This window comes from Narcine bancroftii, chromosome 2 (assembly GCF_036971445.1).
Source record: "Narcine bancroftii isolate sNarBan1 chromosome 2, sNarBan1.hap1, whole genome shotgun sequence".
NCBI classification, from domain to species: Eukaryota; Metazoa; Chordata; class Chondrichthyes; order Torpediniformes; family Narcinidae; genus Narcine; species Narcine bancroftii.
In genome coordinates, this window is record NC_091470.1 from 360776317 (window position 1) to 360791274 (window position 14958).

A 14958-nucleotide genomic window follows, 5' to 3' on the forward strand; every position below is an offset into this window, starting at 1 on the left:
TGTAGTGGATAGTCTGCTGTATCACAGTGTGGTATGGGGACACCAAAAGCCCTGAGCATAAAACCCTGCAAAAGGTAGTGAATACAACTCAGAACATTACAGGTAAAACCCTCCCTACCATCGAGACCATCTATAGGGAACACTGCTGTCAGAGAACAGCAGCAATGTTGTAAATGTGCCGAATGTTTGTGGTGTGCACATGTTGTGTGGAATACAAGCTTCCACCTCGTTATACCCAGAGAGAAACGACCGACACCAGTATTTTCCCAAATACAAAGAACGAATCCCTTTTATTTACAGTTAGAGAATTATTTACAGTATTAACAATGCCCTTTCTCTAGAGGAAACTCTCACGAGCCATCTCACATACCTGTGACTGGATTAGTTGATTGATGGCTCAAGTCCCGAGAACCAGTAACACCCACTCCTGGCAACAGTGGGGTCCCTCTGCTTAGGGTGACCTAGCAAGCAATCATCGAGGCTCCGACCAACCAGCACATGCTCCGTTTTTGCTGCTACTATCAGGAAAGAGGTGTCGGTGCCACAAGGCTCGCACCGCCAGGTTTAGGAACAGCTGCTACCCCTCCACTATCAGACTCCTCAACAATAAACTCGATCAGGGACTCATTTAGGGACTCTTTCTTTTGCACTTTTTTTCCTCTCTATATTGTAGTTTGTTCACAATTCTTTACTTGTTTGCATCTGTACATTGTGAACAGTTTTTTTGCACTGTTAATAAATGGTGATTCTGCTTCAATCGCAGGAAAAAGAATCTCAGGGTTTTATGTGATGTCATATATGTGTACTGACAATAAATCTGAAAATCTAATTCTGAAACAGAGACAAAGCGAGTTACATAAAGTTTTGAAATCCAAAAGGCAGCAATGTGGCCAAACAATTACCTTGAGCCTTCATCTAACAGTGCAAGAGGGAAGAGATAGGTTGGAGTTGCAGTGGGGTGGAAAATTCAAGTAGCATGCAATGGCAACCTCAGAGGTTGAATGGGGATGCTCTGCAAAGCAGCCACCAAATCTGCTTTTCACTTCCCAAGGTAAAAGATGCAGCTTATGAGATTGGTCGAAGTGCACCACATCTGGAAGAACTGCTTGATTCCTGGATGGTGGGAAGAGTTAAAGGAGTGGGTACTGTATCTCCTACAGTTTCAAAGGGAGTAGAATGTTCCGAATACTGGGAAAGAAAGATGCACATGGTGAATGTGGTAGATGATCCTATGAATGTGGTGAGGATTCGAAAGACCGGGGTTCACTGTCCTTGCTCTGTCCAGGAGCAGGGGTAAAAAGGTATCAACATGGGATATTTATTTTCCTTATGACATTTAGCTTATTGTTGAAATGATTACAGAAGGTAACAATAGACCACATACCTGTAAATTCTGGTCAACAACAGAAACTAAAGGAAATGAATGAAGTTGTATGTTACTCAATTAATTTTGAAAGACAATTGATAACTTACCTGAATCTTTAGCTGTGCATTAATATTTCCTGCATTTTTCAGAGGTAGTATTTGTTTAGTTGTCACACCTGGTTCTGCAGAAATTACGAGCGTCTAAATAGTAAAACATGCAACATTGTTAGACAAATAAAAATAAATGTTATTGAAAGAAAGCATTTTAAATTCAATAATGCCACAAAAAGGTGTACATTATAAACTCTGCCCCCCCCCCCCATAGTAACAGAGACATTGAGCAGACAAGAAAGGCAGATTTTAGAAAGGTGCCAAGATCACAAGGTTGTTGTGATGGGTGATTTTAACTTTCCCAATATTGATTGGCACCATCTTAGAAATGGGTTTGGATGGATTGCAATTTGTTAGATGTTCAGGAAGGTTTCCTGATACAATATGTAGATAGGCCAACTTGAGGAGAAGGAATATTTGACCTGGCATTGGGAAGTGAACCAGGTCAGGTGTCCCATCTCAGAGGGCCATCATTTCAGAGAAAGTGATCACAACTCTCTCTCCTTCATCATAGAAGGAGAGGAATAGACAATTTGGGAAAACATTTAATTGGGGTAGGGGAAAATATGATGCTTTTAGGAACTTTGGAGCATAAATTGGGAGATATAATTGGGGAAATGTACAGCAGAAATATGGCAAATGCTCAGGGAATATTTTCATGGTGCTCTGCACAAGTAGGCTCCATTGAGGCAGGGAAAAGATGAAAAGGTGAAAAAAACCATGGAAAACAAGCGATGTAGAAAATCTAGTGAAGAAAAGCTTACGAGAAGTTTCAGTATTCACCAGAGAAAAGGATCTTATGGGAATTTTTCAAAGATATTTTGAAAATATTAATATACCATATACACTGGTTCTCCCATGTCTGTTCTAATTATTACTTCCACAAAAAAATCCTTTTCATAATTCTATGCTAATTTTGTCAAAACCCATTAATATTTTCCAGTGTCCTGTTATTATACCCTTGATAAGATTTGGATATTTTCCTGACTGGTATTAGGCTAACTAGTTGGTACTTAGAGTTAAAATATGCAGATGCTGTGATTCTATATTAATGCTGGAGAAACTCAGCAAATCACACAGCATTCTACGTGTAGCAAAGAAAACTATGACCAACAATTCAGGCCTGAGCCCTTCATCATAGGTCAAGATAGCTCTGAGCCACAAGAGGAAAAAAGCTGATGTAATGGGGGAAGGGATAGCTCTATTAATGGAGAGGGAAGGGGATGGAGGTCTGGAGGAAAGGAGACTCCTCTTAAACTATTGATTCAGTAGCATTTCTGGAAAGTTGCAAGCCCTGATATTTGGCACCTATGGGGGATTGGTAGAAGCTGTACAAGTGAATTTTCTGGTTGCTTGAGATTGTGTTGAGTGATTAGCAAAGTAACCGTGAAATGCGCCAATTTAAAACATGGATACTATACCTATTTATTTTCCACTTTTCTGCCGATAGCTTGGATTTCAGATAACAGGGGTTTTACTGCATCATCTTCCATGGAACAGTACCAAACTATTTAATAATACTATAATTTATTTGTTCCTCAATATAAATTTCCCCATTTCTAAATGTGAGGCCCCCAACCTGGTTCTTTTTACATTTTAGAGAAATATTGTGATATTCCTTGCAGACTTGTACTGCATCTCACCCCAGTTTTGCAGGATTCAAAACTACATTGCTAATCAGGCTTTTGTACTTTAGCAGTTTTAATTTCATAGTTTAGTTGGACATTTTGAGCTACAAAATGTGCAAACCCAGACCCATGAAAACTTCATTCTAATTAGAGTGATGTTATTGCTTCAACTTGAATTCTTCCTGCTATTGCTAAATATCCTTTATATACCTTAAATGATTCAGAAACATACTGCAATCCATGAAGTCACTGTACAAAATCAAGTTAGCATTTCCAGCATACAGAGCTTCATTTTCCCTCATTGGTCAGTTTATACATAGTTGCAAAGTTAGAAGTAAGTTTCTGTTACTGTCAAAGCCCTGCCTCCAATCAGTCATGAAACCCAAAACAAAACAATTCTTTCAAAACACTCATCCTGGCATACTTGCAAGTGTTTGGGAGCGTGTATTCTCACTATTCCGACTCTGGAACAGAGTGGTATGCTGTTAATAACATTGCTGGGGCCAGGTGTGTCAACTTCTACATCAATCCTGGCAAAGTAGTCGTCTGCTGCACCAATGGCATCTGAAACAAAAGTTCAAGTTCATTATCATCCAGTTGCACAAGTACAACTCGACGAAACAGCATTCTCCGGTCGCAGTTCCTTTGATAAAAGTAGGATGTTTCAGAGACTGAGTGGAAGCTGTTATGAGCAAATAACAAAAGATTATTCCCCATGTCTTGATTTGCTTCTGAAACATCCCCATTTCAGACATACAACAGGTCCTTTGTCCCAACATATTCATGCTGACCAAGCTGGCATCGATTTGCTCCATATCCCAAACCTTCCCTATTCATGTATGCATCCAAATGTCTTTTGAAGATCAAAAATATACTACGGTTTCTTCTGGTAGCTCTTTCTAGATATGGACCATGCTTAGTATGTATAAAGTTGTCACTTACGTTAGGTCCCTCTTAAATTTCTCCCCTGACACCAATGCCCTCCAGTTTGAGAATTATCTGCCCTAGGAAAAAGATTGTGCACATTCATTTTATCCCATGTCCCTCATGATTTTATAGACCTCCATGGTCATGACAATTTTCTGCCCTCTAGGGAACGATGCAACCTCTCCAAACAACTTATTGCATTTCATTCCATTCTATTTTACTAATTTATTTGCTTAGCATCTGATTTAAAAAAAAGATTCTCTATCCATCACCGCTCTCAGAGGGAATTCAAATTCACATTCATTCACAAAAAAAGTCTCCTTTCTTTATATTTTAAAAATGTCTTACTGTAATGGCGCTATAATGGCACAATAACTCCCAGAAGGCATTGAACCGGCTATGTTACGTCAGTGAGTGATGAGGCCAGCACATGTTGGGCATGTGATTCAGACTTTTAAAAGGTTGCATGGGTTGTGAAGAGTAAATCTTTTTGATTTACTCAAAAAAAATGCCATGTGTGGTTATTTCACCTTGCCCACTGTGATTCCAGGGGCCATAATTGGTGACCTCGACGAGACAAAAAATGTATTTTTGGACAAACGTGGATACTGGAGCCATTGCTGTGAAGCTACCACCTTTCTGGACAGCTGAGCCTGAACTGTGGTTCCAACAGGCTGAAGCACAATTTAATTTTCACAAAGTTGAGTTGGACACCACTTGTTATTACCATCTCGTCAGTGCCCTGGACCAGGCCGTAGCTCAGAGAGTCGGCAATTTCCTATGGGATCCACCATGTGTCAGCAAGTGTGACACTTTAAAAGAGTTTTTATTATGGGTATATGGTATGTCCCATAGGGAAAGGGCAGCCTATAGCTCGATGGGTTGGGAGACTGCACACCTTCAGAAATAATAGATGAAATGGTGTTCCTGGCATCTGAGGAAAGTCCCAATATGCTATTCAAGCAGTTCTTTTTAGAGCGAATGCCAGGTGACATTAGACTCTTGTTATCCAAGTGTTCATTTGAAGAACTAAAAAGGACAGCAAGGAAAGACAAGTCTGCGCAACTAACCCCTCCACTCTTGACCCCATGTCACACTCCAGTACTCTTAGCACATCACTCCCTACAAATAGACAACACCCCAAAACAAGCAAGCAGTCTGTGGACACCTCATCTTGGTGTTATTATCGGTAAGGTTTGCAGCAGTTGGCAAAAAACCTGGAAACCTACTGTCTGTATGGGACCAGTTGTCCCAGCGAAAATTTCTGGTGGACATGGGTTCAGATGTTAGTATATTTCCACCCAACGGTTTTGACATGTCATCCTACCCTGGATTTTCTTCAGACTCATTCATTCCTTGTTGACTTAAAAGGGCATCAGCTAATAGATGGAACAACTTTTCAGACCATTCCTGGCAGATACCTGTACCCCTGCTCTACGCCTCCAAACATTAAGTAAACCAGTGGATAAATTCTCCAAACTGTTGGAAGATTTCCCCGAGATTACTACTCTACAATTTTCTGCCTCCACTGTTAAGCACAGTGTTACTGATCACATTTGTACTAGGGGCCCACCTATCCATACTAAAGCACGCTGCTTGCCTCCAGAGAAGCTGCATTTAGCTAAGGAAGAGTTTGCCAAGATGGAGGAACTAGGCAGCCCCTGGCCACCTCCAATACAAATAGTCCCAAAACATAATGGAGGTTGGCGACCATGTGGAGATTACAGGCTGCTTAACAACGCCACCGTCCTGGATTGTTATCAGATACCTCATATTCAGGATTTCTCAGCTAATTTGCAGCAAAGATCTTCTCCAAAATAGACTTGGTGCGTGGCTGTCACCAAGTACTGGTAGACATTCCAAAAACAGCAATAATTACCCCATTTGGGTGGTTTGAATTTTTACAAATGCCATTCAGATTAAAGAATGCTGCTCAATCATTTCAACGGGTGATGGGTGATGGCTGCTTTAGGACATGGTATGACCATGTCTTCATTTACCTTGATGACATTTTAGTGGCCAGTGCAACCAAGGAAGGACATTTGGAACATCTTCGTACATTTTTTATTTTTCTTCGAAAGTTTGGACTGACCATTAATCCAGATAAATGCATTTTTGGACAAAAAGCGATTGATTTCTTGGGGCAAAAAATTACTCTGGATCCAAAGTTTAGGCCATTGCCAAATACTCAAAACCTGCTACAGATAAAAGCCTACAGAAATTCTTGGGAATGGTAAATTTTTACTGTTGGTTTCTTCCAAGAGTAGCTCATATCATGAAGCCTCTTTTCGATTTACAGTTCAGAAATGCCAGACTATCTATTGGACTGAGGAGGGAAACAACGCCTTCTTGAAGAGGAAAGAATTGCTGACTCCTGCCACTGTGCTCAGGTACCCAATTTTAAATGCAGCCACCGCCTTTTCTACAGACGCATCCAGTATAACCGTAGGAGGTGCACTTCATCAATAAGTTAATGGGCAATGGAAACCGTTAGCATTCTTCAACAGCCATCTTGATAAGAGATTTTGGCCATTTACTTGTCTAATCAACACTTCCTTTATCTTTTGGAGGGCAGAGATTTTACTATGTACACCAACCACAAGTCCTTAACATTTGCGTTTTCCAAGGTTGCATAGCCAGCGTCAGCTTGACAACAATGCCAATTATCATTCATTTCAGAATGCTCTACAGAAATATCTGCGGCCTCCCTGGACTGCCATGGGGCCCAATGTACACTCCAGGAGCAGTGTCTCATCTTCTGTTTGAGGACATATCAGCTTTCAAGTAATTTGTTTTCTCATTTATATTAAAATTGGCCATTTCTGCAGGGGACCATTCATATTTAACATCAGCACAGTTTTCACTTCTCCAATGGGATCTTCATATCCACTGAGAATTCCTAAAGTTCTTTGCAGCTTTTGTGCTCCTGGATTTCGTTATCCATATCCAAATGCCATCGAACACTACAGCATGGAACAGACACTTTGGCCCATCTAGTCAATGCTAATCCATTTAGTCCACCTACTCCCATAAACAAGCACATGGACCAGAGCTCTCCATACCCTCCCATCACTTATCACTGCAGTCTGACCTTAAGTGTTTCCAGAAATTTTTGTTTTTATTTCTTTACTCTGCTGTGGAGTCTTCAGATTCATCTTTTTTGCAAGACAGACTTCCCACACTCAAGACAGTTGAGCACTGACTCTAGGTAGTGTGGGGTGATGTAGTTGCAAACACTCTTTTAAGCAGAAGGGCCAGACCAATGATCTCCACCAGTGTTTGACAACAAGGAAACCCATCAACACAATTAAGTTTTTTTCCAATGAAACAGTGGAAATTATGTTATAAATGTTGAATATTTTCTTCTTGCAGTGGTTTGGTCCATTGTCAGATAGGAAAGAAGCACTTGCTAATGGTCAAAATGCTGGGATGTGGTCTCAAATTGGGTCGGTCACCAGCACCATGATTCACTATAAATTAAGATTGCAAATGAATATTGAAATATTTTTGGCTCAGGGTTACCTACTTCCAAGCCAGTCAACTCAAGTTTTTTATCCCCCCCCTCTCTACATTGCACAGTGAGTTTATTTCCATTTCTTCACTTGTTTACATATGTATAGTGTGTACAGTTTTTTCGTAATTCTGCCTTTCCCGCACGAAAAAGAATCTGTGTTGTATGTGATGTCATGTATGTACTTTGACAATAAATCTAAAAAAAATTAATGTTAAACTAACCTCAAAAATAATCTGACTGCATAAAAATAGAGCAACAATAATTATCCTTTAGAGGAAGAAAGTGTATCCATGATACAAGTAAATTGTTAGATACAGTAGCATCTTCAATTGCTAACATGACATCATGGACTGAATGTTCTATGTTAAGAAACATGGCAAAAATACTGAATGCAGCATACCCTTCTGTGAAAGGAACCATTCTTTTAGTGAACTGCGTTAACTAATTTCATTTCACATAATTGGAAGTTCATGTCCATCAATCTTCAGTTGTGACAGAAGGAAGGGAAATAACTAATTCAAATAATTATTCAGTAATTCCTGCTGGTGCAATGTTTTTCAAAAAACTGCAGATATTTACTATTGCGCTGTACAGTTTAATGACTGCTTCTAATGCATCTATTTCCACAAGTAGCAGTTATGACTTCAATTGCCTATGGAATTGCCCTCAAGGTGCAAGGAAAATCCCATTTTGTATTAATAAATCGAGCCTTTTTCTGTAAGGAGATCTCCCAAGGAGCTGGGGCATTGAACATTAACCTCAAACATTAATTCATACATACCAGTATTATAAATGTATTTTTGCGGGGCTTGAAAACGAACCCAAACAATAAGACTTTCAGGATCCTACAAAAGAAAAGAGAAATTATTGCAAGAGGTCCATTAACACAGAAAAATAGAAATTCTCAGGGCTGAAATTCAACCCAAATTTAAACTTTCCAGAGAATAATTAATACCTGATGGCAAACACCAGTTTCACTGACAAACATCTGCAGTTTGAGTGGCTTCTCCTTTTACTTTTTAAAATATTTTACAGTATAAATAATTGTACAATTTAAATTATACAATGTGCTACAAGATGTGAGAAAAAATTTAAAAATTGCAAATATTCTCATTATAAAGAAATCCAGAGAACAAACATGACAATGAAGTAAAACTTAACAACAAAAAAACCAAAAGAAAAAAATTTTAAATCCCCTTTCTCTTAGCAAGATTGAATGTTGATGTGTATGGATCAAGTGACACCAACTTGGAGAGGGACAACACTGTGCCAAAACTCCAGAACAACACTAATTCTTAGGATTATGATAATAGTCCAAAAATGGGCCTCATGTCTTTAGGGACTAAACATTTGAATCCTAATTTTTTCTAGAGTTAAATAAGCCATAATATCCCTTTGTGGCGGCAGCTCCACTGGTCCTGAAAGAACACACACCAGACGAGTTGAGCTCAGTGAGCAGACTGGTTTATTGCAGGCTGCTGGGCTGCACTTACACTCCCAGCTCGAACCTCACTGAGAACCACGCTGGAGGGCGGTGACGACACTCGGGCGTCACGTGGTTCCCCAGCGTGGGCTTCTGAGCCCCGTGCTGGGAGGAAGGGAAAACCCCCAACGGCACCATATTGGCCGGCTGCCCCACCGCGTGGCTTACAAGCGGGGCTGGTTCGCCTGTCTAGTGGTGACACACAGCTGTCACACAGCCCCCTCCCCCCAAGAACCGGCGCCAATTTCCTTTTACATCAGGCGACATCGCTTTTTGGGCTGGGCTACGACCATGAGCTCGGTGGGATCGAGGTGCGCTGGCTTCAGCCTGTCCACAGTAAACAGCTCCTACCTGCCGCCAATGTCCAGCGTGAACATAGAGCCTGAACGCTGTACAACCCTGTACGGACTCTCGTATGGTCGCTGCAGAGGTGCCGTGGTCGGGCCCCGCTGAACGAAAACGTACTCCGCGGAAAGCAGTTCGCTGGGAACACGAGACGGGCAGGTGCCATGCCTGGGCAGTGGTGGGGATTCAAACAAATCCAACTGTGCCCTGAGGTGAGAAAATAGTTCGTGCGACGACCGCTGGGGATTGTGAGGTGTGTTGACGAACTCACCAGGTAGTGCCAGTGGTGCACCGTAGACCAGCTCAGCTGATGATGCCTGCAGATCTTCCTTGGGAGTGGAGCGGATGCCCAGAAGCACCAAAGGCAGTTCGTCCGTCCAGTCGGGACCGGTGAGGCAAGCCATGAGTGCCGACTTAAGGTGGCGGTGCAGACGTTCGACCAGTCCATTGGTCTGCGGGTCATAGGCCGTGGTGCGGTGTAGCTGGATCCCTCATCTGTTAGCGAGCTGTGCCCAGAGCACAAATGTGAACTGGGTACCCCGATCGCTGGTGAGGTGACCCGGGACGCTGAACAGGGCAACCCAACCATGCAATAGTGCTCAGGAGCAGGAGTCGGTGGAGGCGTCTGGCATCAGGATCGCCTTGGGCCAGCGAGTGGTGCGGTCCACCATTGTAATCAGGTAACGGTTGCCCTGGGAAATGGGTAAGGGCCCAACGATGTCCACGTGAATGTGGCTGAACTGTTCCCGGATGTGCTCGAACTCCTGTACGAGTGCCCTGGTGTGCCTGTGCACCTTAGACGTCTGGCAATGGGTGCACGTTCTGGCTTCTACAGCCCATGCTATGCCAACCGTTCTGCCACCATCCGGACCGTGGACCTGATGGACGGTTGTGAAAGGTCGTGGATGTGATGGAAGACCTGCCTGCGCCACTGATGGGGAACCATTGGTTGCGGGATGCCCATGGAGATATCGCACAGGATGGTGCCTTCACTGCTCAGAGTTGGGAGGTTTCGGAACCGCAGGCCCCTGATGGCAGTCTTGAAGGCCCTCGTCTCCTCATCAGACTTCTGGTCCCGGGAGAGCTGGCCGAAGTCGAGGCCGGGTGTCAGCGCGCAAATGGCCAGTCACGAGTGTGCATCGGCAACCACATCGTCCTTCCCTGCCTTGTGCCAAATGTCAGTGGTAAATTCCGACATGAAGGAGAGGTGACGCTGCTGGCGGACCAACCAGGGATCCTTTGCCATCACAAGCGCCTGGGTGAGGAGTTTGTGGTCGTTGAAGATGGTAAAAGTACTCCCCTCCAAAAAGAAATAGCGGAAATGCCACACCGCCAGGTACATGCCTAGTAACTCATGGTTGAAGGCACTATACTTGCGTTCCAGTGGATGGAGCAGGTGGCTGAAGAATGCCAGCAGCTTCCACTGTCCATTCACCTGCTGCTCCAGGATGGCACCGATGGCTGTGGCAGAGGCATCGACAGAGAGTGTCATATGCAGGTCAGTGTGCGGGTGGCCGAGCATGGTGGCCTTCGTGATGGCATCCTTGGGGGCCTTGAATGCGGTGCAGACTTCTGGGCTCCAAGCGAGCATCTTGTGCTTGGTTTCGATGAGGGCGAATAGCGGCTGCATGTTGCGTGCAACTCCCAGGATGAAGCGGTTGTAAAAGTTGACCATTCCCGCGAACTCCTGCAGCCCCTTGAGACTGTCTGGGCGTGTGAACTGCCTGATAGCGGCGATCTTCGCAGCAGTGGGTGTGGTTCCTTCGGCTGTGATGGTATGGCCCAGGAACTGCATGGACTCTTTCCCAAATTGGCACTTGGCTGGGTTAATGGTAAGGCCAACGTCAGCCAGCCGGGAGAAAATGGCACAAAGGTGGGCCTTGTGTTGCACCCGGTCCTTGCTGGCGACGAGGATGTCGTCCAAATAAATAAAGACAAAATCCAAGTCTGTGCTCACAGAGTCCATGAGGCACTGGAAGGTCTGAAGGCATTCTTGAGCCTGAACGGCTTGCGCAGGAATTCGAACAAGCCAAAGGGAGTGATGATGGCCGTCTTGGGTATGTCTTCAGGGTGCACAGGGATCTGGTGATATCCGTGCACGAGGTCAACCTCGGAGGAAAACCCTCGCACCGTGCAGGTTGGCCGTAAAGCCTTGGATGTGAGGGATGGGGTAACAGTCAGAAACTGTTGCCTCGTTGAGCCGTCGATAGTCTCCGCAGGGACGCCAGCCGTCGAAGGCTTTCGGGACCAGGTGGAGTGGCACGGCTCACGGGCTGTCAGACCGCCGAATGGTCCCCAGTTCCAACAGGTGTGAAAACCTCCTTCACCACCTGGAGCTTGTCAGGCAGGAGCCGACGTGCCTTGGCGTGAACCGATGGGCCCTGGGTGGGGAAGTGATGGAACACGCCATGACGAGGCAGCGGAGAACTGTGGCTTGAGGAGGGTCGGGAACTCATCCAGGATTCGCTGGAACTAGTCTCTGTGCGTACTGATCATGGCCATCTGCAGTTGCTCCAAGCAGGAGGCGTCGAGGAAAACGGCCTGGAAGGTACGGGCATCCACCAGGTGCCTTCTTCGAATGTCCACCAGAAGCCCGTGCGCGAGGAGGAAGTCTGCACCCAGGATGGTGGTCGGGAGGGACGAGATGGTGAACCTCCACGCGAAACTTCGTTGGCCGATCTGGAAGTGGACTGTCTTGTCTCCATACGTCCAGATTTCTGTAGCATTGGCCGCTCCGAGGGGAGGTCCACAAGGTCGGATCTTGGATTCAACAGCCGTGGTCGGGATGATGCTGATCTGAGCTCCAGTGTCAATGAGGAACTGCCGGCTGGTGACCGAGTCCCCGGCCGGTGACTGAGTCCCACAGGTAGAGTCCTTGGTCCTTGGCCAGCCGCTGCAGCCATTAACAATGGCCGGCCCGGTCGTTTCCCTGGAACGAGCAGGGCTGACGACACTTCTTGGCTCCCCAGTGCTGATGGTAGAAGCAGAGGCCTGGAGCGAATGCTGTGGCCTTGGTTATGCTCTTAGTGGCCCCTGCAGGGGCCGGATGCTCTACCGCAGCGCAAGGGGCAGGCTTGGCATGGTCGTGCCTGTGCCTCGTGACCTGCTTGACCACTGAGCCCTCCGTGAAGCGTGCAAGCCATAGCTCTTGGGCCTTCTGGGCGACCATCCTCGGGTCGGTGATGATCTCCTGGAGCAGAAGCGGCCGGATGTCCCCAGGCATATGGTCGAGGAAAATGCGCTCAAAGAGTGGGCAGTTTGTGTGGTCACCCATGAGCGCGAGCATCTTGTCCATCAACATCGGGGTTAAAACTGATTTTTTTTAAAAATAACCATTCATAATATTTATAATCAAAGGGATTTTAACCATGGATATAAATTTATTAGGTGACAATTTTTTTGTTGCAGTTCTAAAAGCTTTCAGATGAGTGGAAATTAACCACTAACATTTAATTACTATGAAAATCCTCCTCAACCAACGGGAATGAATTCTCCAAATGACTCTTCAATTAAAAATAATTAAGTTAAACATTTCATCCACACACAATATTAGTTATGCTCAGATGTTCATCAAACGTGGAGTTAGAATAATATACACAGGAGTAGGCACACAGTAGTCGGCCATTTGGCTTTTTGTCCTGGCTCCACCATTTAGTGAGATCCTGGCTAATCTTTTTGTCTTGTAAAAACCAGCCTTCAAACCCAAAAAATACCCACATCTTATTTTGCCTGTTAACCAATCCAAGCTAGGATATTACTTTCCTGACTGAAGGCTCAAGCCCAAAACATTTGTTACCTTTTACTTCCTATGTGACCTGCTGAGTTTCTCCAGCACATTTGTGTCCTGCAGAACATTACACCAACTCTTTTGTGCTCTCCATGCCTTAAAATGCAAGGTGTCAGACTCGGGTCACTGAAAATTCAACTAGTCTAGCCCACCACGCCTGTACTGACCATCAAGCACGAATTTATTTCGTTCTCATGATATTTCCCTTTAACTCTCCACCTTACCTCCAAACTAGGGACAATCTACAGTAGCCAATTAAATGTGTCACAAAATATTTTTTCAGAATGGCATCCTTGCTTCTGCAAACAAAACAAATTGCAGGTTTGCCTTCCGTGTCTCTGCACAATGAGACACTGGTTTCTTTGTCCATCAATTTCCCAACCAATCACCATTTAATTATTATTCCAAACAGTGGTCAACTTCATAGTTTCTCCATTTCATAGCGCAACAAAAAGCCAAAGCTGCACATTAACAATTCAGTACACAGGAGGTGGAATTGCTCATTACCTCTCCATCATAGCTTGCTTGCAGCACGTGATTCATGACAGATGGGCCCACTAGTGGGGAGAGTCGATCAGTCTGCAATGCTGATTGTGGAACGGTGTCAGATTTGGAGAATGTAAAGCATCTCCAAGCAGCAGCATTCTATAAAGCACAGAAATAATTGAAATTCAAATAATTAATTTTTCCTATATCCTTAAAGGTTGCAAATTAGATCTACAAATTAAGGAACATGACATTCAGCCCTTCAAGCCTTCATCTTTTAACAAGATTGCAACTTCAATTGTGGATTCTCTTCAGCTAAAGTAATCAATCACTTCCTATGAATACTTATTTATCTCATAAAATATTCAAAGACTCTGGTTATATTACCTTTTGAGAAACAGACTTTCAAAGACCTGAACATCCATGTAAAAAAGTTGCCTTGTCCATCTTTCTAGTGAACCGGTGTTGACTCGAACGGTCAACCTGGCCTGTTTCCGCTCCGTAAATGGTTATATGGTTATGGTTAAAATAAAATGGATTACTAAGCACCGTTACCTTAAGTTTCTTGGAAAAGTACAGGCCCTTCAGCCCATAACGTTGTGCTGATCTATATAAACCTACTCCAATCTAACAGTGTCTATTTAAGAATAATTTAAATGTCCTATTGTATTGGCCTCAACCACTACACCCAGCAGTGCGATCCAGGTATCCACCACTCGGTTTAAAAAAACTACTACATCTGATATTTCCCCCAAACTTTCCTGCATCATCCTTCCAACAGATGTCCTCTGACATTGGATATTACTACCCTACAAAAAAGATACTGCTGGTTTCTCTACGTAGGCCCCTCAATCTTATACACTGCTATCAAGTTGCTTCTTATTCTCTATCAACACTAAATTTTATCTAGATGTGGTTTAGTAAATTAGATTGGGTGGTTACAGGGACACAAAGACAACACATTAGCATTTTAAACACACAAACCAGAAGCCGTGGATGAATCAAAAGATTTCCAAACTGCTGAGGCCAAGATCAATGGTGTTTAAGGCTAGTGATCCAGATCTTCATAGGAAGCTAGGTTTGGAGTACTGTGCTCAGTTCTGGTCTCCAAATTATAGAAAGGATATAGATAAGGTGGAGAGGGTGCAGAGAAAGTTTACAAGGATGTTGCCTGGCTTACAGCATCTGGATTACAGGGAGAAATGAAGGAGACTGGGAGTTTATTCATTGGAACATAGACGGACTGAGAGGGGACTTGATAGAGGTATTTAAAATTATGAAAGGAATAGATAGACTCTTTCCCCTGAGCGCA

The 14958-nt window shown here is 43.9% G+C and overlaps 1 protein-coding gene across 5 annotated transcripts in view; it reads right to left on the reverse strand.

The window, feature by feature from the left end:
- Window positions 1-14958, reverse strand: part of cep192 (centrosomal protein 192) — a 172429-nt gene that overhangs the window by 66277 nt on the left and 91194 nt on the right. For all 5 annotated transcript variants that reach the window (XM_069922469.1, XM_069922468.1, XM_069922467.1 and 2 more), the window contains 4 exons: window positions 13668-13805; window positions 8327-8390; window positions 3529-3668; window positions 1474-1566 (listed from right to left, as the gene is read on the reverse strand). In XM_069922469.1, coding sequence (XP_069778570.1) covers window positions 1474-1566; window positions 3529-3668; window positions 8327-8390; window positions 13668-13805 — 435 coding nt within the window. The remainder of the gene's footprint in view (window positions 1-1473; window positions 1567-3528; window positions 3669-8326; window positions 8391-13667; window positions 13806-14958) is intronic.